Raw genomic sequence first — 21,946 nt, forward strand, 5'->3', positions numbered from 1 at the left:
GTAAATGTTAAAGCAATGATTAGAATAATAACTCTGCAGAAGATGAGAGGACAAAGTAAAATATCAGCCACATAAAGGTTTCAAACTATTGTAAGCAATAACCTTACACAACTGCACAACTAATGCCTCAGTAGTGCATCAATTTGTGTAAAAATCTAATCTTGCAATAAGCCTTCACTGATACAAATATGCCTTTTTGGTACTTCCTCTTTTTTCTTTACAATATTTGTTTAGTACTTTTTTTTTCCAGTGCATATTTCAGTTATATTTCTGTGTATTGTGCATCTGCTTAAAATTAAAATATCTTTACTTACTTCTTATCTCTTATTCTCTTTTTTTAAATCATTTTTCTGTGATTAATTTTGATCTAGAATTAGAGCACTGTAACATGTTTGGTGGAAAATTACTGAGTTAGATGTTTTCTCATGTGCCTGTGTGGGACTGATGGAGACTGGGGTGCGGAATTCTCCAAGGTCACAGGCGGGAGGTTTCCTGTACTCCCATCCTAGCTTTCTCACGTAGCTTTCTTACTTATCCTGTTATGCTCTCTCATGTGTCCTGTTTTTTACTTGGCCAATGATCTTTGTTAGACCATTCGATTTTACCTTTTTTGGGAGAGCTTCCTGTCAACGAACCACACCTGTTTTCTTCTCTGATATATGCTGTTTGAGCTCACATTTTGGGGAAGAAGACTTCTGACTTTGATTGAGAGAAGTTCACTTGTTTTCTCCCTCTTTGCAAAGAGTGTTCATAATAAAGCACGACAAAAGATTTGTCGATCACTTGTTTCTCCATAAGTTTATTTCATCCATCATGCTGACATCATAAACTGAACAAGAAATTGCCACACATGACGCAATTTCTTACTCTTTTTCTGATTGATGTACAATATTGAATTTAAATATATGACGCGAAACACTGTGATATTACGTATAATTACCTTTAATTTATTATTTTATTTGAATGATATGTTTCCAAATAGTTATAGTTTGAGTCAGTGAGAGTTTGAATCACATGAAGTTACAACTTATGAAGTCTTCCTTCCTCTACATGACCATTAATGCAAATAAAGGGAGTTATACCCCCAGCATTTAACTGATAAATGTTTGGGGGAGAAATAACATGTGGTAAAGCTTGAAGCAGCTTTCTGTTATGAGCTGAAAGAGTTTCCTTAAAGAAAATCTGACAACAAGAAAATGTCTTTGTTCTACCAACATACAAGTGGTAAGAATCCATCTCTTACCTTTTTATGGACCTTAAATACTAACAACACAACCCACTCAGGAGAGGTCAGTACTGGATATCAAAGAGTGTCAGGATTTAAAAGGTACATGCAGCTGCCACTTACAAAAAAATATTATTTAATAATAAATAATATGACACTAGATGTCATATTTATTTAATTTGAACACATTGCAACTCTGACTTTGACCACAAGATAGCACCAGTCAGTCAATGGCTGTGTCATTAGACTTTAACAAAATAATATGAGTTTATATCAAGCTTAAAAACATCTAGAATCAGGAGGTTAACATTTAATACAATTATTTAAAAGTTATATAAAGTATATTTGATGAAGTTATTGATTTTGATCACATAGACACCCATATCAATGTTCAGCTTTGATGAATGATCAGTCAGAGAGGTTTTAATATTCTTCTTCTTTGTTATTTAAGTTATAGTTGCCATGTATGTGAGCTGCACTGCGTGATTTTCTGTTGTTATAACCTGTTTTAAAGGTAAATTATTTTTTTAAATATTTTTTTACTCTTTGCATTAAAGGCTGAATATTTAAAGTTTTATTTACTATTTATAATATTCTGTTCTGAGTTAAGGCTTGAATAATGAAGACATAAAAATGTGCCAAATGGTCTTGAGTTAAAGGTTAAATTACCTCCACCCTTGATGAGGTCACGCTGAAGTATCGCGATGAACTACGAGAATTCAGGAGCACCCGCTACCGGCGACACATACCTTTCGTTTTTCCAACGGTCGGCGAGTGAACGGCACGTAGACACCTGAACAGACCGCGTACCTGGAACAATCTGAATCAGGGACTTTGTTTGGCATCATGTGCGACACAGGAGCTCCGTTTGACTCTCCTGGAGGTCTTTAATGGACGTTAAACCGCTGACAGCCCGGATTCTCATCCGAGCACCACGTCTCGTTTTACCGGCTTCCAGCTCTAAAATCAACATCACGCTGATAACGGTTTCAGCCGTTACCGGTTGGTCTTTATTCGGTTATTAGGTTTAATTATCCTCAGGAACCGTTTTATTCAGAGGAGATCTCGCGGAGAAAGGGAGGTTTGTAGTTTAACTGGAACACCGGGACATGTGACGTGGTGACGTGGTGACGAAGCTCTCACCATTAGACCCTGCAGTTTGGAGCCGAACCGGGACTTTACTAGGACCCCCCATGATACACCAGCACGGTTCTCTGATGCCCCCTCTGCTCGGGGATGTGTTCTGCCAGTGCCGCTCCGCAGAGACCCACCCTGGTGTGGACCCTGGAGGCGGGCACCCCCACCCCGGGGACCCCTTCTCAGCCGCAGCCCCGTCTGACCCCCCAACCCCCGGGCAGGCAGAGCAGCCCTGCGACATCTGTGGAGGACCCGAGCAGGAGCACAGGCTGAAGGTGCTGTTCCAAGTCCTGGATGTGAACGGGGATGGAGGGATCTGTGTGAACGACCTGACCATCGGGCTGAAGAAGTTGGGGGTCCATCGCACCGAGCACGAGCTCATGGTGAGTGGACACCTTTACCTGAAGTGTCAGAAGTGAAGTCTGACCGATGTGTGAGTTTTGAGGCCGATATTCCAGGTGTCAAAATTCACCTGGTGAACCATGTAGTCTCTGAAAACTGTATGATGTGAGACAGACTGACATAGACCACAGATATGGCTCTTAGAAGTGCAAATACCTATAATTAAGTATGTTTAAATAATAATATTTATCTCTCACATGTTCTCTACATGAAACAAGCGGCACACCTCCAGTCTCAAAATATGAAGCCCATGTGGAAGTGTTATAAACTGCAATTCATCGAGAATCCGCTTGAGGCTGGCTGCAGAAACACCGGAAACCACATACATACCAATTCAAAGAAGACGTTCTTTACAGCAGAAATAAACATGTTTACAGCCTGGTTCAAAAAATGCCTTTGCTCTGCGTAGCTAATCTCTCTATCGGCACACACTGTACGGGGGGTGATTTTTTTTCTAACGTGACGTTTCAGAAGATATTAAGATTACGAGTTTTTGCCCAAGTAAGGACATGACTGACTTGACTGACAGGCGGGAACACATAGCTGTTGGTTAGGAGGCTCAAACTTCACCTCTTGATGTCACAATATGCCTAGTTGACTTCTGCATTTCCAATATGGCTGCTGCGACTGATTGGCTTTAAAACAGCGCTCAGGAACCAAGCGGCAACCTCCGGTCTCAATCGATGAAGCCCATGTGGAAGTGTTATAAACTGCAATACATCAAGAATCCGCTTGAGGCTGGCTGCAGAAACACTGGAAACCACATAGACATGAATTGGAAAAAGACGATCTTTGCAGCATTAACAAACATGTTTATAGCCTGGTTCAAAAAACGGCTTGGCCCTTCGAAGCTAATCTCTCTTATGGCACACACTGTACGGGGGGGAATTTTTTTCTAACCTGACAGTTCAGAAGATATTAAGATTCCGAGTTTTTGCCCAAATAAGGACATGACTGACGTGAGTCCCGGTCGAGAACACATAGCTGTTGGCTAGGAGGCTCACACTACGTCACACTCTGCCTGGTTGAGTTCCGCATTTCCAGTATGGCTGCCGTGGCCGATTTGCTTCAAAACAGCTCTCTGGAACAGATGGGTGATGTCACGGATACTACGTCCATTATTTATACAGTCTATGACATGAAGACACCATTTTTAAATCACCCAAACATCATTTGTTACATTATTTGTTCTATAAAACATACTTTCAGCTGAGCGTCTTCGCTGTGCGCAACACCTTAAACCAGCTGATTCACATCTAAACATGCTTTAAACTTAAAACACCTCCCTGATAGCTGAACGAAGTATAAGTTCTTAACCAATTAATCATGAACATCCCTAATACACATTCTAAATTTTGACAGATCTAATCGGTTATCGGTCTTTTGAAATACTAATTATCGTCATCAGTATCGGCCCTGAAAAACAATATCAGTCGACCTCTAGTTGAAAAAGATGCAATTTTATCATATCCTTTTCGAGATCTTTGATTTGATACCTCAGATGTAAAAGTCAGACTTTAGTCGGTCTGATCTCTAAAGAATCGGGAGTTTTCTGTTTGTGTGTTATTTAACGTGTTTGCCTGCAGGCCGTCATCCTGTAAGATCTTTAAACTAATGTCACAGAGAAACCTGAAAGACAAGCTGTCCTGCAGTTATTCTGTCTTTACCTGCTGTACAGCAATCAATGTATGTTGTTTGTCTCTTTAACTTCTTACTTTAAGGCTCCAGCTTTCACTGCAAGAAACTGAAAACAGGACAAGTGAAAGATATGTCATATAAAAAGACAGTGCTCTATCAGCTACAGAACAAAGCTATCTGACATTTGTGTCACATCTGAAGAGCTATCTCTTTGGTGAATTACTCCTTTAAAGCTTTCACCATGACGGTATAAAGTGAGCAATAAGTCAATTAGAGGCAGCCATGAATGAGACATATTTGATGTTAAACTCGTCTGAATGCAGAAGCTGTATCTTCTCCAGAGAAACAGAGTCCGTGAGTCTGACCCCATTTGACAGTCTGGACTGGAGGCCGATCAGAGATGTGGAAATCCCGGCCTCTCTGGAAACTTCTCTCTTTGTTTGTGGAGGATATTCTCATAATCCAGGATAATGGTTCTTTCCATGCTTGCTCACATCGTGGCAAACAACCAAGGTCACTGGATTAAGACTTAATAACAGTTTATTATTTCAAACAGTAAAGCTGCATTAGGGTCATAATAATAACTATCTTTATTATCTCTCAGGTAAAGCTAGAATAAACAAACTTATACTGATCAGTTCTCTTATAGCACTCAGCTTCTTCTTCTTCTGTCTGTATAAAAATCTGTTTGTCTGAACGTCAGGAGGGACGAGATGTATCATCACACCGGCTAAACACAGTGTTCACGCCAGACGTAGTGTCAGCAGGTGAGATGTGCATTTTCTCTCAGAATAGAGGCAAAACATCCTACAGACATGGCCGTCGTCTGGCCAAAACAGGAGTCAGATATCTGCTCAGACCAGGGACGACTGGACTCGACAGTAACACCGGGAGGAATGCTAACCAGCAGCTTGATCAGTGATGGATTCACCATGTGGGAGAATGTGAGGCAGGAATTGAATTAAAATACTTGGAGCAGCATTGTGAAGCTCTGTTGTGGTTATAAACCTTTGCAAACACTTGTTGCATAATATTATTAACATGAAACGAGTGTTTTCTCTGCAGCAGCACAAACACCTGCAGGCATAAAGACAGCATGAATCCATCCCCGCCTGTGTGATGGATACAGGTGGTGATTAAAGTCTAAGGAATACGGCACATATGCATAGTTGAAGTTAATGTTTTACTACATCCGGCTGTAATAGTTTGATATGTTTCGATCCAGAAGATATCAGGATGATATTACAGGTTGGTTTAGTGCAGTTTTTCCTTCCAGGCTGCTTGGTAAACATTTAAATGTAGTCTCAGGTGATGTTTGAGTCAGAAACAAGCAGAAACAGAGGTCACGTGATGAGTTTTGAACAGTTTCTGATAGCTGTAGGACGTTGTTCACGCGTACTGTTGATTCAGACGTGGCGTCGTGTCCTCAGGCTGTGGAACAAAGGTTTACAGTGGGCTAATTTATCAACAGATCTGTAAGTAAGTGTGCTGCTTTCACTTGTACATACTGTATGCAGACTGGAGGCTCTAAATCTTAACTGACAGCAGGTAACTGATTGTGCCTCAGCCCTTCTCTGCAGGTCAGAGTCCAAGGCCATACCATCACTGTTTTGTGATATGTACAGTTTTTATTCATCACTGATAGCTGAGCTGTCTCTCTTTATTTTCAAAATGATTATTGTTATTATTATTATTTAATTAGTATTATTTTTAACGTAATATAGTTATTATTAAATTATTATCATTACATTACTGTTATTCTTAACTTATTATTTTTATTATTTTGTTATATATATTTTGTGGGTTTTTTGCCTATTAATGGATAAGACAGCCGAAGAGAGACAGGAAATGTGGGGAAGAGAGTGGGGGAAGGCATGCAGCAAATGGTAGAAGTCTGGACTCTAACCTGCGACAGCTGCGATGAGGACTGCAGCCTCTGTACATGGGGCACACGCTCGAACCGCTAGGCTAACGGTGCCCCTTCAGGTTATTTTTGCATCTTTAGTTTTGAGAGGAAAGCTAAAGAGAGACAGGACATATTGAGAGGAGAAAGAGAAGGACCATACATGGGGCGCACACCGAGACCACTTTGCCAAAATCTACTCCTGTTTGTTCTTTTACAGAGTTGAACGATGCCGTAACAGTAGCTGAACAGAGGCGTACAGAACAGCAGCAGTAGGCAGAGTGATGATGGTCCTGCTTTGAATGAGACACGCCTGATTCTGTCAATTCTTCCAGATCAATACTCAGTCTCTCAGGAGAGCAATCAGTGCAAACAGAGCAGCTGCAATAACGAGGACTTTATGCTAATATGTATATTTTATATTTTACTGCGTCACAGTGAAGCAGGAGGAAGCCGGTACATGTTCAGAATGAAAATGTGATGGAGCTCAGTCTGTGGGCTTACGGGTTCGCCTGCTGTTTGCTGACTGTGTGTTTGAATGACTGAAAGAGAGAGAGGGGGAGAGAGGGAGAGAGGGGGGAGGCATCACTCAGCAGATTTCTCTCCTGTGAGAGAGGGAGGGAGGGAGGGAGGGAGGGAAGGGAAACCCTGCGTTTCACCCTCCCTCTGCTCCCTACTCATAAATTAATTTCATCACTGCAATCCCGTCCTCCATTGGCAGACTGGCTCGCTCCACAGCTCGACCTGCCAGTGAGGGTTGCTGCGATTGGTTGGGCTCGGCTGCAGTGAGGATGCAGGTTTCTGGAGACTCTCTTTGCTGCATTTCTCCGGCTGCTGATACTTCAGGAAGCTAAGTGCAAACCCAGCTTCCATCCCTCCTGTCATGAGATATCTGCAGTGTGAAGTATTTGTCAGATAAATTAAGGTATTATAATGATGCTTTAGAAGTTAAAGTGAAAGTGTAAGAAGAAGAATCAAATTTACATCCTGTCAGCAGACCGGTTTAATAAAGATCCAGTAAGAGGATGAGGTTTTGAGCTGGAGCAGTGAAGCAGAGGAGAGAGAGGAGGAACACTTCTCTGCATTGTCCTCATTTGACCTTACCTCACTTCTTCAACTCTGCCTCCAGCCAACAGACACACTTTAGTGCTGTTTTCTGTTTTCTTGGACTGGACTCAGTAGGACCCTGTTTAAGGATGCTGCAGGACGTGCTGGGTTCACTGTGGCGGAGACTTTTTGGCAGGACACGGTGTGATCCTGCTGAAAGTGCGGAGGAAAATGAGACGGCTAAAGAGCTGCTTGAAAAGACTAAAAACTCTGACACTAAGGACGCCAGCAAGAGTGATGTTACTCCAGAGAAGACGACAGTATTAATCATGGTGGCCCCTCCAGTCGATCTGCAACAGGTAGGAAACAGCAGCTGTAAGGACGAAAGGACGGGTACTGAGGGGACAAGCTTATTTATCTAGATTATGTGGTTTGCCTTTGCTTTGAGTCCAAAATATAGGAAGGGAGAGAGGGGGGAGGGAGGAGACGCAGCAAAGGGCCTGGAGCTGCTGGGGTGGAGGACTGAGCCTTTGGACACTGGTTGCATGTTTCAACTAAAGATCTGTACCTGCTGAGATTTCAGTTTTTGCAGTGTGCTCTGTCAGCCAATTTTGACCACTGAAGTCAAAGAAATACATTAAATTGCATGCATTCGAGCTCCCCACCCTCCTATGTGCCTACATGGAAGGGCCAGAGCCAGAGGATGGGAGAGTACACTTTCCCTCTTTCATGTGCACTCATAAAAAGCTGAGGCAGGGAGAGCAGCAGCGAAGACCCCTAGGTGCAGAACAGAGCGACCATCAGTGACGATACATGACACTCGTAAAATCAGACACAGCAGAAAGGAGAAGGAAAAGACAGACTAGAGGGCTTTATGACGTTTGCTAATTAGATGTGTGGAAGGTAATTGGCTGAGCTGTCAGCTGACTGGGTTGGCATTAAGATCAGCCGATGACCATGGGCCGAACCTTACTCTGTGACCTGCCTGAATTACCGCAATTCTCAATTAGTGGCTCCTGTTAATACTTTGTTCCTCTTTATATTCATAACATGTATTCAAATATATATTAAAAAATGCATCACACATCACAGTAAAAAAAAACTGTCTATTTTCTTTATTTTGAAAATGATTTGATTAGATTTATTTTGCTCATAGTTTTTCAAGTTCAGGAGAAGTAGATCATGCAAACACCTTGTGAAATACCTATCAATAATGAGGGTAAGAATCAGGGACATAGAGGGAGAGTTGTGATGCATGGTACATCCATGAAGGAGCACAGTGGCATCTCACCATCAGTCTGAAATGTTCAATAATAAATGGTCAGGTGAAATGTGTTCCTACTGTTGATTAATAACCTACTTCCTCCAGTCTGCCTGCTGGACTTTGAACTCTTAGTAATTAATCTGCAGATTATTCTTAATTTTTGGATATAATCCAAAACCCAGTTATTTTAGGATTAATACACTGAAACTGAAACACTCTGAGCAAAGTAGAGGCAGCTTTGTTTATTCTCTTCGGTTAGAAACCACTTGCAAATATTTGCACTTACAGATAACTCAGTGAAACTAAAGTTAGCGTGTCTGGGTTTTTAAGATCGCTCAAAGGTTTACTCTGCAGGGTTAATGTCCCCTCCTTTTTCATGAGCTGGGTTTGGAAGAACTTTCAGCTACACAAGGTTGACCAGTGTCAGGTTTGAAGACCTGTTAGCTATGTGTCTAATGTACACCTATCATCCGTCTCCACTGGGTCTCAGTTTCACTGTAACTGGCAAGTCACAGGACAGCTGAAATCTGTCTCACTGCTGCGATATGAACCTGAAAGATAAAGACTTCACAGTGATTTAACAAACCGTCTGAAATAACAACATCATGATGCAGATTTATTAAAAGTCTGACTTCATGATTGTTTGAAGAAAACAAACTCTTATTGCCTTTTCTCCAATCAGTCCCTTTGCTGCAGAGTGAATTTTGAAGTCCCACTCTAAGCTGAATGAAACAGAATTCATCAAGGTGGAGGGATCAGATTCAGCTGCAAGCTCGTCCCGGAAGCAGGAACCACACATCTGTGTCTGAAGCAGAGCCTTGAAGCCGATGGTCGGCAGTCGCCATATTGGAAATGCTGACTGAACCTACCTTTGGTCGACCTAGAATGAGGCAAAGAGGCAGAGTTTAGGCCTTTAGCGTCTTTGCTAACAGCTACAGTGTGCCCACCTGTCAGTTAAGTCAGCCACAGCCTTATTTGGGCAAAACTCCTAAGTTTAATATCTTAAAAATGACAAGTGTGTGCCGATAGAGAAATTAGCAATTCAGACCTAAACTGTTTTTTGAACCAGCTTGTAAACATGTTTATTTCAGCTGTAAAGATCATCTCTTTGAATTGGTGTGTATGTGACTCCAGTGTTTCTGCAGCCTGCCTCAAGTGGACACTTGAGGAACTGCAGTTAAGCCCGGAGGTTGCTGCTTGGTGCTACCAAAGAAAAATGAACTTAGATCTTCCTAACAAAGACATTTGAATTCTTCTCATGTCGTTTAATTTACAATCTAAGAGGCTGGTGTAGAGTGCTCAAACATGCACAGATGCTCGAAGGTGTTTGTTTTTCAGTGTCTTGGTTTATTGAACATGAGTTCCCAGAGCCTTGAGTAGTTTTCTTTGAACTGATCTCTCTCCTGTGTGTCCTGCACTGCCCTTGGCCTCTCTCACGCTCTGTCAGCTCTGCTCCGATGCAAACAGTCTGGTTAGGTAATGCTCAGGTGAGAGGTAAACATGCAGATTCCCTCTCTATCTTAAACACACAGCTCTTCCCTCGGGTAGCTGTTTCCTGACGGTCAGCCTGTGTTTATGTATTCTCTGTAGATATTCCTTCCAGCCGGCCGAGCAGGCTGGATTAGCGGATCGCCGAGGATGGACCTGATGTGTGTGATGACTGTAAAGTGTTTAAAGTGCAGGCTGAGTCAACAGAACACAGATGGAGATGTTTGAAGCTTCACCTCTCTGACCTTTGCTGCTGTTTGTCCCATCACTCTGCATAAAGCAGCATGCCTAACAGCTGTGAATGAGTCCATACCCCTCACAGATAATGACTCAGTAAACACAGCTAATGCACCGAGCTACATGAAACACAGACGAGCTGCTGCCCCTCTCATGTCTGTTTCTCTTGTTTCAACAGAAAATAGTGAAAGCTGGAGACAAAGACCTGGACGGACAGCTGGACTTTGAGGAGTTTGTTCATTACCTCAGAGACCACGAGAAGAAACTGCGGCTGGTCTTCAAGAGTCTGGACAAGAAAAACGACGGTGAGGAGTCTTTTCTTTGAGACAGGAGTCTAATGTGAAGGGGAGGTGTCTCATCTCACCCTGTAGAGATTCTTGTTTGCATAACCACCTGCTCACTATACATTATCAACCTTATTATCCGGCTATAGCTCAATCTGTATGCTTGATTTAGAGAGGATTAATTTATACATTTAAAAACTATTCCCCCTTGTTCCACGGTCTGTAGCCCGTCCATGGCAGCAGATTCTCATCAGCCTCCTTACGTGATGAATTAACATCCAACAGAACATTCTAATTTCAGGTCCAGTTCAGACCTGATCCTCTTATTTGTTGTAATCCACATTAAGGTGATCATTTTCATTGAAGTTAATGTTAGACGAGGTGAGCGGGACCTCTGCTGGAAATATGGTTGTTAACTTTTCCCTCTCAGAGATGGTTGGGGTTTAGTAGCTCCTCAGGCTATTTTCACATCTGTGCCCGCTAACTGTCATTCAAGACCAGCCTGAGACCAAACTAACGTTTTTACCACAGTGTCAACAGACAGAGGGGGAATGAGACAGACTACTTTGTGTGGAGTGATTTGCTATGACGTGTGATAAGGTCGTTTCAAGCATCAAAGCATTAAATTCTATTCTGCTTTGATTAGTTCTGTTCCATTCTACTTTGATCTATTCCATTCCACTTTGATCTATTCCTTCCTATTCTATTTTGATCTATTCCATTCCACTTTGATCTATTCCTTCCTATTCTACTTTGATCTATTCCATTCCCCTTTGATCTATTCCTTCCTGTTCTACTTTGATTGATTCTGTTCTATTCTGCTTTGATCTGTTCTGTTCCGTTCTACTGTGATCTATTTTGTTCTGTCCTTCTTTGATCTATTCCATTTCATTCCCCCTTGATCTATTCCTTCCTTTTCTACTTTGAACTATTCCTTCCTGTTCTACTTTGATTCAGTCTGTTCCATTCTACTTTGATCTCTCCTGTTCGGTCCTTCTTTGATCTATCCATTCCATTCTACTTTGATCTATTTTGTTCTACTCTGCTTTGATCTGCTCTGTCCCGTTCTACTGTAATCCATTCTGTTCCGTCCTTCTCTGATCTATTCCATTCCATTCTAACGTTTTTACCACAGTGTCAACAGGCAGAGGGGGAATGAGACGGACTCCTCTCTGTGGAGTGATTTGATAGGATGTTTGATCAGGTTATTTGTGACGTCACCTTCACCTAAAGAATGAATCACCAATCAGAAGCTTTGACCAATCAGAATCAAGTATTTAACACAGCCGGGTGATAATGATAGTTTCATTATTTTATTAAATGTTTGTTTGTTTGTTGCAGGCCGGATCGACTCTCAGGAGATCATGCAGTCTCTGAGAGACCTGGGACTGAACATCTCTGAGGAGCAGGCGGACAAGATTCTGAGGAGGTGAGCATGACACTGTGATACAGAGTTTAAACCTGTCCATATTTCTGACTGTCTCTGTGACTCCTCCCCTTTTTGAACTCTCTTAAACTTGTCAGATTTAGTATGTTTGTTCTTCTTCAAACACAACACACGTATGACTTGTTAAAGGTGACATATCATGCAAAATTGACTTTTTAATGGTTCTCTACCTGAAATATGTGTCCCTGGCATGTCTACAAACCCCCCGAGAAGGAAAAAAATCTATTCTGCCCCTGTTTTGATTTCTTCACCTTTCTATAAATGTGTGTGAAACGAGCCGTTTCAGACTTCCGTGTTTTTGTTACGTAACAACAATATCCGGTCTGTCACGGAGTCAGAGCTCGGAGCATGTTCAGCCCATAGACTGTATAAAATAATACTGAATCCCCCCTCCGTTTTTCATTACCTGCACAAATGTGTGCTAACAAGGAGCTTAGGAGGGAGGCATTCTAGTTGTAGGCTGTCTTAATAAACACAAAGGTCGGTTTTACTCCCCACGTCTGCAGATTTGAAGATCTAGTGGATGATTTTTATTTATCATGGTTAAGTGCTAGCGCTAGTTAGCATAGCCACATAGCTACATGTTCGTAGCTGTGTACCAAGGCACACGTCGACATACTGATAAATAAAACAACAAGAAACACTAAATCTGTGACCAATCCTTTAGAAAGGTCCTGCTACAGGCGCCTCTCCGTCAGGATCAGATTCTGGATCAGTTTCAGAGGTTTGAAGTAACGTGATCTCTGAGCAGCCGTGTATATTCAGCCAACATGTAAACATTAGATCAACGTGCTGGAAGGCCAAGGCACATCAACTTCCTGAGGGGGCGTGGTCAGAGAGAAAACAGTGTTCTGAGGAGGACTGAAGAAGAGGGCATTTCAGGCATGCCAAAATCTGATTTCAAAGTGTTTTTTTGAGCACAAACTTTAAAGACATGTTTTGGGGACCTCTTAGACCAATATATATTGATGAAAAAATTATGATATGTCACCTTTTAAATGTTCCATCTCTCAGCTGTGGTGTCCATCCGTACTCATACAAGCGTTCTAGTTATCGTCATGTGTCACGTTGTTCTGGCCCGGTGTGATTCCTGTCTGGTTCTTCTAATCTCATGTCTGTCCGTCTGTGTCCTTCTCTCTCTGGCTGGTCTCAGAATAAGGAGGGGTCATATCTGGGCCCCTATCCTGTAGTAAGTAGTAGCTTCTACAGTCACTGTTCACCTCTGCACTGTGTGTCCGCTTCAGTTTCCAGCTGCTGGTTTATGTTCTGTGATTTCAGAAGCAAAACACAACAAATATCAGCAGATACTCTCTGTGGTCATTTGTTGGCACATGAGGTTGAGTTAAAGCACTTTGCAGCAGCAGAATGCACAAACGCAACAGAGCATGTGAATAGATAGCTTAGCATTCGTACTGAAACATGTCTGACTGACTGTTATTTCACGTCCTCAGTATGGATAAAAACGGCACCATGACCATCGACTGGAACGAGTGGCGGGATTATCACCTCCTGCATCCGGCTGACAACATTCCTGAGATCATCCTCCACTGGAGACACTCCACGGTACACACTCCTTTATTTAAGACAAACCTTTCTGCCGTGATGTTCTTAGGAAGGTTATTTGGACTGGTTATTAAATTATTCAGTCGTCATATAACCCCCCTCTTCCTCCTCAGATCTTAGACGTCGGGGAGAGTTTGTTGGTACCTGACGAGTTCACAGCTGAAGAGAAGAAAACAGGAATGTGGTGGCGACACCTGGTGGCTGGAGGAGGAGCTGGAGCTGTGTCTCGAACCTGCACGGCTCCTCTGGACAGACTCAAAGTGCTCATGCAGGTGAAAAATGCAGCGAGTGATTTATTAACCGACAAGAACGTTCTGTGTGAACACACGCTGACTGTTTGTCCTCCTCAGGTTCACGCCTCCAAGAGTAACAGCATGCGGATCACAGGAGGGTTCATGCAGATGATCAGAGAGGGAGGGGTGAGGTCGCTCTGGAGAGGAAACGGCATCAATGCCATCAAAATTGCCCCCGAGTCTGCCATTAAATTCATGGCATACGAACAGGTATGCACGAGTCAGGAGTTTAACATCTTTATAAAACAACAAACTGATTTTAGTTTCTGTTTTAAAGGTCCGGATTTGGATGCACACTAACCCCCTGAATCAGTACAGAGACTACAATATTTTGAATTTAATTTAGATCTTTATTATTATTTATTTGCATTTTAAAAGAGGCATTTTCTGATTAAGGCATACAATATTTTAATTGATATATGATTGAGGTTTTATAGGAATAATTTAAACAGGCCATACATTATGTGTCAAGTTATATTATATAATTGTATTCTATCTATATACGTAATATCTTTTCAATATTTTTCAATATATCATGTATTCTATTAAAATATTATGTATATTTTATTTATATACCCATGTGTATATATATATATATATATAATAGTAAAATAGTGTATTTATATATATAATTTTATATGTATATTGTAATAAATATTATATTTAAAAAAAAGATTATGAAAAATATATATATATGTATGTGTGTGCATATATATGTTTATAGGACATACATCATACATATATAATACATTAAAATTATAGATAGGTAGATAGGTAGATAGATAGATAGATAGATAGATAGATAGATAGATAGATAGATAGATAGATAGATAGATAGATAGATAGATAGATAGATAGATAACATTTTTTATAAAATGTATTAACATATTTAATAATAAACATTATAATAATATTAAATTAAAAAATATACAATATTATAGTATATATTTTATTGGTTATATTACATTATACATCATGTGTCAGTGAACACATTTAGGGCCCTTATTCACAAAAAGAGGTAGCGGTTTCTATGCCTGCTAAAAATAAAATACTGAACTAAAAAGCAAACGTTCTGTCCATCAGATTAAACGATTGATCGGGAGTAACCAGGAGACGCTGGGCATTGCAGAGAGGCTGGTTGCTGGCTCTCTGGCTGGAGCGATCGCTCAGAGCAGCATCTACCCCATGGAGGTGAGACCCAAACACCAGAGCGTTACCTCACCTCTGAAATACCTGACATGAAGATTTATTAATAACAACTCATGCCTCATTATGTTTGTGTGCAGAGATATCCCCGTGGCTTCTCTTTGCCCTGGGACTGACTTTTAACTTTTAGCCTTGAACGCATCACGTGAATCTGTGAGCTCTGCTCTGGAGCACCTCAGACCTTCACACGCAGACTCACAGACCGTCACGTGTGCACACGTGTGAGCAAGTCATTTCTGTAAAGAGGTTTTAATGTAAACTGTAATGCACGACTTATAGTCTACGACTCTTGGACAAACACAGTGGAGGTTTCTGTCCTCCGTGAGACGCTTTGACATTACATCCTGTCCTCCCAGGTGCTGAAGACGCGTTTAGCCCTGAGGAAGACGGGTCAGTACTCGGGCATCGCGGATTGTGCCAAACATATCTTCAAGAAGGAGGGAGCAGCTGCTTTCTATAAGGGCTACGTCCCCAACATGCTGGGCATCATCCCGTATGCCGGCATCGACCTGGCCGTCTACGAGGTGAGTGTTCCCCCTATACTCCTCTTTTTCTTCAGTCTTCTTCTCTTCAGTCTGACTCCTCCTATTCTTCTCCGTCAGACTCTGAAGAACTGGTGGCTGCAGCGCTTTGCCACAGACAGCGCTAACCCCGGCGTGTTTGTGCTCTTGGCATGTGGCACGACCTCCAGCACGTGTGGACAGCTGGCCAGCTACCCGCTCGCCCTCGTCAGGACTCGAATGCAGGCGCAAGGTCAGTCCCTGCAGAGCTCCACTGCTCCAAACAGCTGATTTGTTTAGACTGAAGGTCAAGAACATTTGTACCTCGCAGGAGTCTGACTGGAGGAACATTTGTGTTAATCTGTGTTGCTCTGGGCCACAGATTTCTCTCCTGTCCATGTATCGGTGCAGAAGTTATTTGAGGCTCTTGTGAGTATCTATGTGTCTGACATGCCTCTCTCCTTCCTGTCCCCTGCAGCTACCCTGGAAGGCGGCCCTCAGATGACCATGTCTGGCCTGTTCAAGCACATCATCAGGACCGAGGGGCCGAAAGGACTCTACAGAGGCCTCGCCCCAAACTTCATGAAGGTCATCCCCTCCGTCAGCATCAGCTACGTCGTCTACGAGCACATCAAACTCACTCTGGGCGTCCGGTCGAAGTGAAGAATCAGCACTCCAAAGGTTTTTCTGTTTCCCTGTTGAGCTGAAAGTCGACTGAATCGGCAGCTGATAATCAAAATATTCAAAATCACTCTTAGAGTTTAAAGAATGTGAAGAAAAGGAAGTTAAAGTTTAAAGCAGAGAGGCTCGTGACGGACGGAGGCTTCTGTCCTTTAGCGACCCTGCTGTGCTTTTCAAACCTGTTCATGTTTGATCAGGGAGACTCAAGTTTACATTGAATGAATGAGCCAGGTTTACTGGAGTCCCAGTAACAAGTACCTGCTTCTTCTCTGTGGAGAAGACTTGAAGGGCTTTGCTGATGCAGCATTTCCAGCCTCTCCTGTAAGATTTGCACATAAAGTTCATACGACTGATTTGGACCCGCCCTCTGTGGGTCTGCAGACTCCTTCATGGATGCACGATATGATCTGCGTTAGATCTGTATCAGCTGATGTGAACATTTCTGCTGATACCGTTAATTATGCACACATGATGACAGCTTACACGTGCCAACAGCGAGCTGCTGAAGTATTTGAAAGATGAAATATCGTGCATCCCTGCTTTGCACATGATGTGGAGGGAATCCACAGCTTTGCTTAGACTCATAGATCATGACATTTCTTAAACTTCCCTGTGGAAGGAGAAACATTTCATCTGTTTTTCTTTAAGTCCGTGACTTTGCACAAAGGTTCTGGCAGCTTCCCACAATACTTGACTTTCAAATCTCCTGCAGACTGAGCGATGACGGCCGTCCAAATACAAACTATAAAACTGCAAATTTAACAATATTATCATGCTCTAATATTCAGTCTGCACACTTCAGGTCTAAACATTTCTGATCCAGACATATAAAGGCTGTACTGAGTCAAACACTCTCTGCTGTCCTTAATGCAAACCTGCAGAGCGATAAAAGTCTTCCTGTTCGTTTTGCATTCTACAGAAGAGCTCAGTCATGATGTCTCTGCTTAAAAACGAGACATTTCATCGATCAGCTGCCTCTCCTGTGTCCTCCAGCTGGGATTATCTTCAACTATCTGTTCGAGTAATTCGGTCTGTCATTTCCACAACCCACAGATCTTCTGTTTACTTTAGAGGAGGAAAGGGACCAGAAAACATCCTCGTTTGAGAAGCTGCACCCCGAGAAAGAATAACACTTTCATGCTCTCTCAGTCATGAAGACATTCTGTAGCTGTATTTGTCTTAATGTGTGTGCAATCATTATTTAAAAAAGGGGGGACGTTTGCCATTTTTAGGGTGTTCTTTTGTCCCGTGCACACGACCACGCTCTGAGGTTTCACCGAGGATTAGAGCCACATCGAGGAGGAAAAAATATGAGATTTCTACAGTTTGAGTTTTAATTTATGTTTAACCTGTGATTTATTTTGAAAGGGAACTTTGGACATTACAGGTTTCACAAAATATAGAAATATTAAATCTATTCGACTACGCTGTTTTCAGCCTCCAAATAAAATGTAGGTTCACCACAGACTAAAATAAAGACTTAATTCTTGTAATATCACAACTTTATTCTTATAACATTTATTCTTATTAATTTACAACTTAATTTCAGTAAAATCATGTCTTCATTCTGATAAATAAATGTACGCTTTTATTCTCATAAATAAAATTCTGATTTTACAAAAAATTAATTCTCATGATATAAAACTTTTTTCTCTTTTATTTATTACATTTTTTTCTCGTAATATTCACATAAAATGTACAACTTTGTTCTTGTCACAACATGACTTCATTCTCATAAATTACGACTTTATTCTGGTTAAATAACGACTTAAATAATAAGACTTTATTTTGGTGATATTAGGACTTTATTCTCATGCAGTTATGATTGTATTCTCGTAATAAAGAAACGTTATTCTTGTAGTATTAGTTTACTACATTATTAATTTTATGACTATATTTCGTCAACTTCAGTTTTGTTCTTGAAATCTCATATTTTTCTTTGATCATGTGGCTCTAATAATCTGTCATCCTGCACCCATTACAGAATAACAGATCTTATATTCTGAGATTCACCATCGTTTAATCCAAACAGCACACACTGAGCTGTGTTCTCTCAGGTTGTGTGGTTATAAAGAAGTCATAAATCAAGACAAACCAACAGGAAGAGACACTTTATCATCACACTGACTGAGCTCTTTAAAATGAGGCACAGCGCCCTCCTCAGGCTGAGAGCAGACACTGCAGAAAGCCTCTCTGAGTTAAACCTCGGCTTCGTTATCACCTTTAAAACTCTTCCACAGGTTTGACTTTCGGAAAAACAAAGCTGTGTTTGTTCTGGACTCTCTAACGAGGACTAACATGTTAAATGTCCTTTAACGTTTCCTAATATCATTGTCAGTTTAACACATTTTCCACTGGACGTGTTTAACACTCCTTAAAGTGTCGAGACGCAGCTCTCTCCACCCACGAGTGCCTTTAGTGCCGAGCCTCTCTCACCTACACACACACCTGAACACTAGACGAGTCTGTGGGACGATGAATGCACTTTGAGGTACTCTGCTTTAACTCCTTTTTTATTTATTGCTGTTTGTATTTATTTATTTATTTATTTGAACTAAAAAGGATTAAAGACTGAGTTTGGGTTTGTTGAGCTGAATGTGAAACATTCAGGTGGGTTTTTGGTTTTATAGTCATCTTTGGTCTGCAGGCAGTTTTTTAAAGCCTCATATATATGGAGCCCCTGAGTGTCAGATATTATAAATGCAATTATTTTAGAAGAACTATGGGACATTCAAAACAATTAAAGTACCCCACATGGATTGGCATATTCCTAAAAACAATAAAATTTAAAGATATTAACAAAAAAAATAAAAATTATTACAGTTTCATGTTTTTTTTACCAAAATAGCATGATTGCACAATTTATTGACATTATTATTTATTCCACAAAAATGTATTTACTCTTATTTCTTACTCTGGGGCTCCATACAAATATTCCTCTCATGACAAAAGCAGAAAATCTGGACACCTTATCCGCTCAGGTGAACTCAAACCTGACTATCATAAAAATTAAACTTGATGTTGAAGTGAGAGAAACAATATGAACAGGATGTCATCATGTCGAAACCACAGACTGTAAATTAGAGGTGGACGTAGCCTCGAGATCTGAAGTGTCTGAGACCTGCAGTATTTATAATGTCCAGCAGGGGGCGTCTGATCCTGTAGTAGTCAATTATGGTCCCATTTCTTAAAACTTATAATTCTTTCTTTCATGTATTGTCCCTACCTCTCTGTTTATTTGATCTTATTCTATTCCTTTGGTCACATTCTATCCCTTTTGATAACATTCTATTCCTTTGGTTACATTCTATCCCTTTTGATAACATTCTTTTCCTTTGATAACATTCTATTCCTTTGATCTTATCCTTTTGATAACATTCTTTTCCTTTGATAACATTCTATTCCTTTGATCTTATCCTTCTGATAACATTCTATTCCTTTGATCTTATCCATTTGATAACATTCTATTCCTTTGATCTTATCCATTTGATAACATTCTATTTCTTTGATAACATTCTATTTCTTTGATAACATTCTATTCCTCTGATCACATCCTAAGTGTAATGTCCAGCATGGGGCAGTTCTGCAAATAGGAAAAGGAAGATTGTTTATCAGTCTATGAAAAAGTGTTCCTCCTCCTCCTCAGCTGATTTATTCCCTCAGTAAACACTAATGAGTTTATAGTCTCAATCTCTAGTTTCTTCTTCAACACATCATGATGTTCATTTAGAGTTGAACACTGATTGACTTTCTGATGGCAGCGTCCTCCTACTGTGTACAGTCTGTGGTTGAATCACATGTTGAAACCTTGCTGTAGTAAAAGACGAGCAGCTCTCTCTCTCTCTCTCTCTCTCTCTCTCTCTCTCTCTCTCTCTCTCTCTCTCTCTCTCTCTCTCTCTCTCTCTCTCTCTCTCTCTCTCTCTCTCTCTCTCTCTCTCTCTCTCTTTCGGGTCAGACCGTCTGATCTTCAGGCTGCCTTATTTACAGCGTCCACTTCACGCTACCTTCAGAGAAAGAGCAGCTCCACACCTGATCCATCTCTGACATCACATTTATGCATTAAAGTGTTTCCATGCATCGATCCAGTGTCTTAAAGTGACGGTGTGTCGTACTGACCAACAGGAGAACTTGAACTGTACAGATAGACTCTACCGACTGAAGGCTGCAATGTATATAAGTAAATTGTATATTGGTAAATGGTGGCATAGTTTACAAATGTACTCAGTATATATATATTTCTATTTTATTTTATTATGCCATGCAGCTGTGACAGAGCACAGGAATGAGTCTGTGAGTTGTATAAGTTTGTATGTAGATGCATCCACTGAAAGAATGTTCTGCTGAAGATAAATATGTATGCTTGTAAATCTCAGCTGTTCAATAAACTCCATCAGAAGAGTCTGGATCTGGGTCCCGTGTAATTATTAAAGGGAGAAACCGGAACAGAAGCAAAGCTAACATTTACAGGTTTTAATTCACTATTTAATCTGACTCACTAACCAACACACGCCCTGAACCAGTTCATAACAGAGCAGTCTGTATCTGCTCAGGCCGGACTGGTTGATGATTTATTTCTCTCTCTTCAGTCAAAATAGGATCAGAATCAGAAATACTTTATTTATCCCAGGGCGGGCAATTCAGTCATGACAGAGCTCTTATAAACAGTATGTAAGAAAGTCAAAATATTAATAGAAGAAGGAATAAAATAAGATATAAATAAGAATAAAGTCACATAAAATAATAATAATAAAGTATGTACAAAAGTGCTGGGAATGAAGGAGATATATTTTGCCACTAGTCTACACCACATCTCCTTTTTATAACCTCGGGTTTAAAACGTTGATTCTGTAACATGACGTCATAACCAAGCGGCAACCTCCAGTCTCAAAATATGAGTCCAATGTGGAAGTGCTAAAAACTGCAGTTCATCAAGGATCCGCTTGAGGCTGGCTCCGGAAGTACTGGAAACCACATACACACCAATTAAAAAAAGCCGATCTTTACAGCAGAAATAAACATGTAAACAGCCTGGTACAAAAGCTGAGTGTAGTCTGGATAGCTCATTTCTCGATCGGCACACACTGTACGGGGGGGTGAATTTTTTTCTAACGCAACAATTTCGAAGATATTGAGATTACGAGTCTTCCAATGAGAGGCATAGCTGACTCGATTGACAGGCAGGAACACTGTAGCTGTTGCAGGAGGCTCAAACTCTGCCTCTTCACGTCGCAGTCGCCATCATCGACAGCAGCCATATTGCTGCTGTCGATGATTGGCCTCAAAACAGCACTTCAGAAACAGATGGGTGATGTCACGGATACTGCGTCCATATTTTATACAGTCTATGGTCATAACGTAGCATCAGATGGATGGAACAGGTTTACATCGTGTGATATAATTTATTTCGTTATTTTATTTATTTATTTTGATTAGTTATTTATTTTTTTGTTTATTTATTTGTATATTTTTATTTTATTTATCATTAGCATTATTATTATTATTATTATTTTCTATTGTCATTATTATTTGTAGTTATTTATTTATTGCTATTATATACATATATTACTTAGTTGCTTAATTTCTGTGTATTGTTTTATTTGTTTTCATGTTTGCATGATGTAGAAAGTTACC

General features: G+C 40.8%; 1 protein-coding gene across 2 annotated transcripts; it reads left to right on the forward strand.

The window, feature by feature from the left end:
- The first annotated feature begins 1,912 nt into the window (after positions 1 to 1,912).
- On the forward strand, positions 1,913 to 20,718 carry slc25a25b (solute carrier family 25 member 25b). Of its 2 annotated transcripts, XM_034709311.1 has the most exons (11): positions 1,913 to 2,745; positions 10,520 to 10,646; positions 11,967 to 12,054; positions 13,524 to 13,635; positions 13,749 to 13,907; positions 13,986 to 14,138; positions 15,012 to 15,119; positions 15,491 to 15,658; positions 15,737 to 15,887; positions 16,113 to 16,315; positions 20,271 to 20,718. In XM_034709311.1, the coding sequence occupies exons 1-10, from the start codon at positions 2,419 to 2,421 to the stop codon at positions 16,295 to 16,297; spliced, it is 1,578 nt and encodes a 525-aa protein (XP_034565202.1). In that variant the 5' UTR covers positions 1,913 to 2,418; the 3' UTR covers positions 16,298 to 16,315; positions 20,271 to 20,718. The 2 variants fall into 2 exon arrangements, with proteins under 2 accessions (XP_034565202.1, XP_034565201.1); XM_034709310.1 differs by having other exon boundaries at positions 1,914 to 2,745; positions 16,113 to 20,718.
- The last annotated feature ends 1,228 nt before the right edge of the window (positions 20,719 to 21,946 follow it).

Source organism: Notolabrus celidotus, chromosome 19 (assembly GCF_009762535.1).
Source record: "Notolabrus celidotus isolate fNotCel1 chromosome 19, fNotCel1.pri, whole genome shotgun sequence".
Classification (NCBI taxonomy): Eukaryota; Metazoa; Chordata; class Actinopteri; order Labriformes; family Labridae; genus Notolabrus; species Notolabrus celidotus.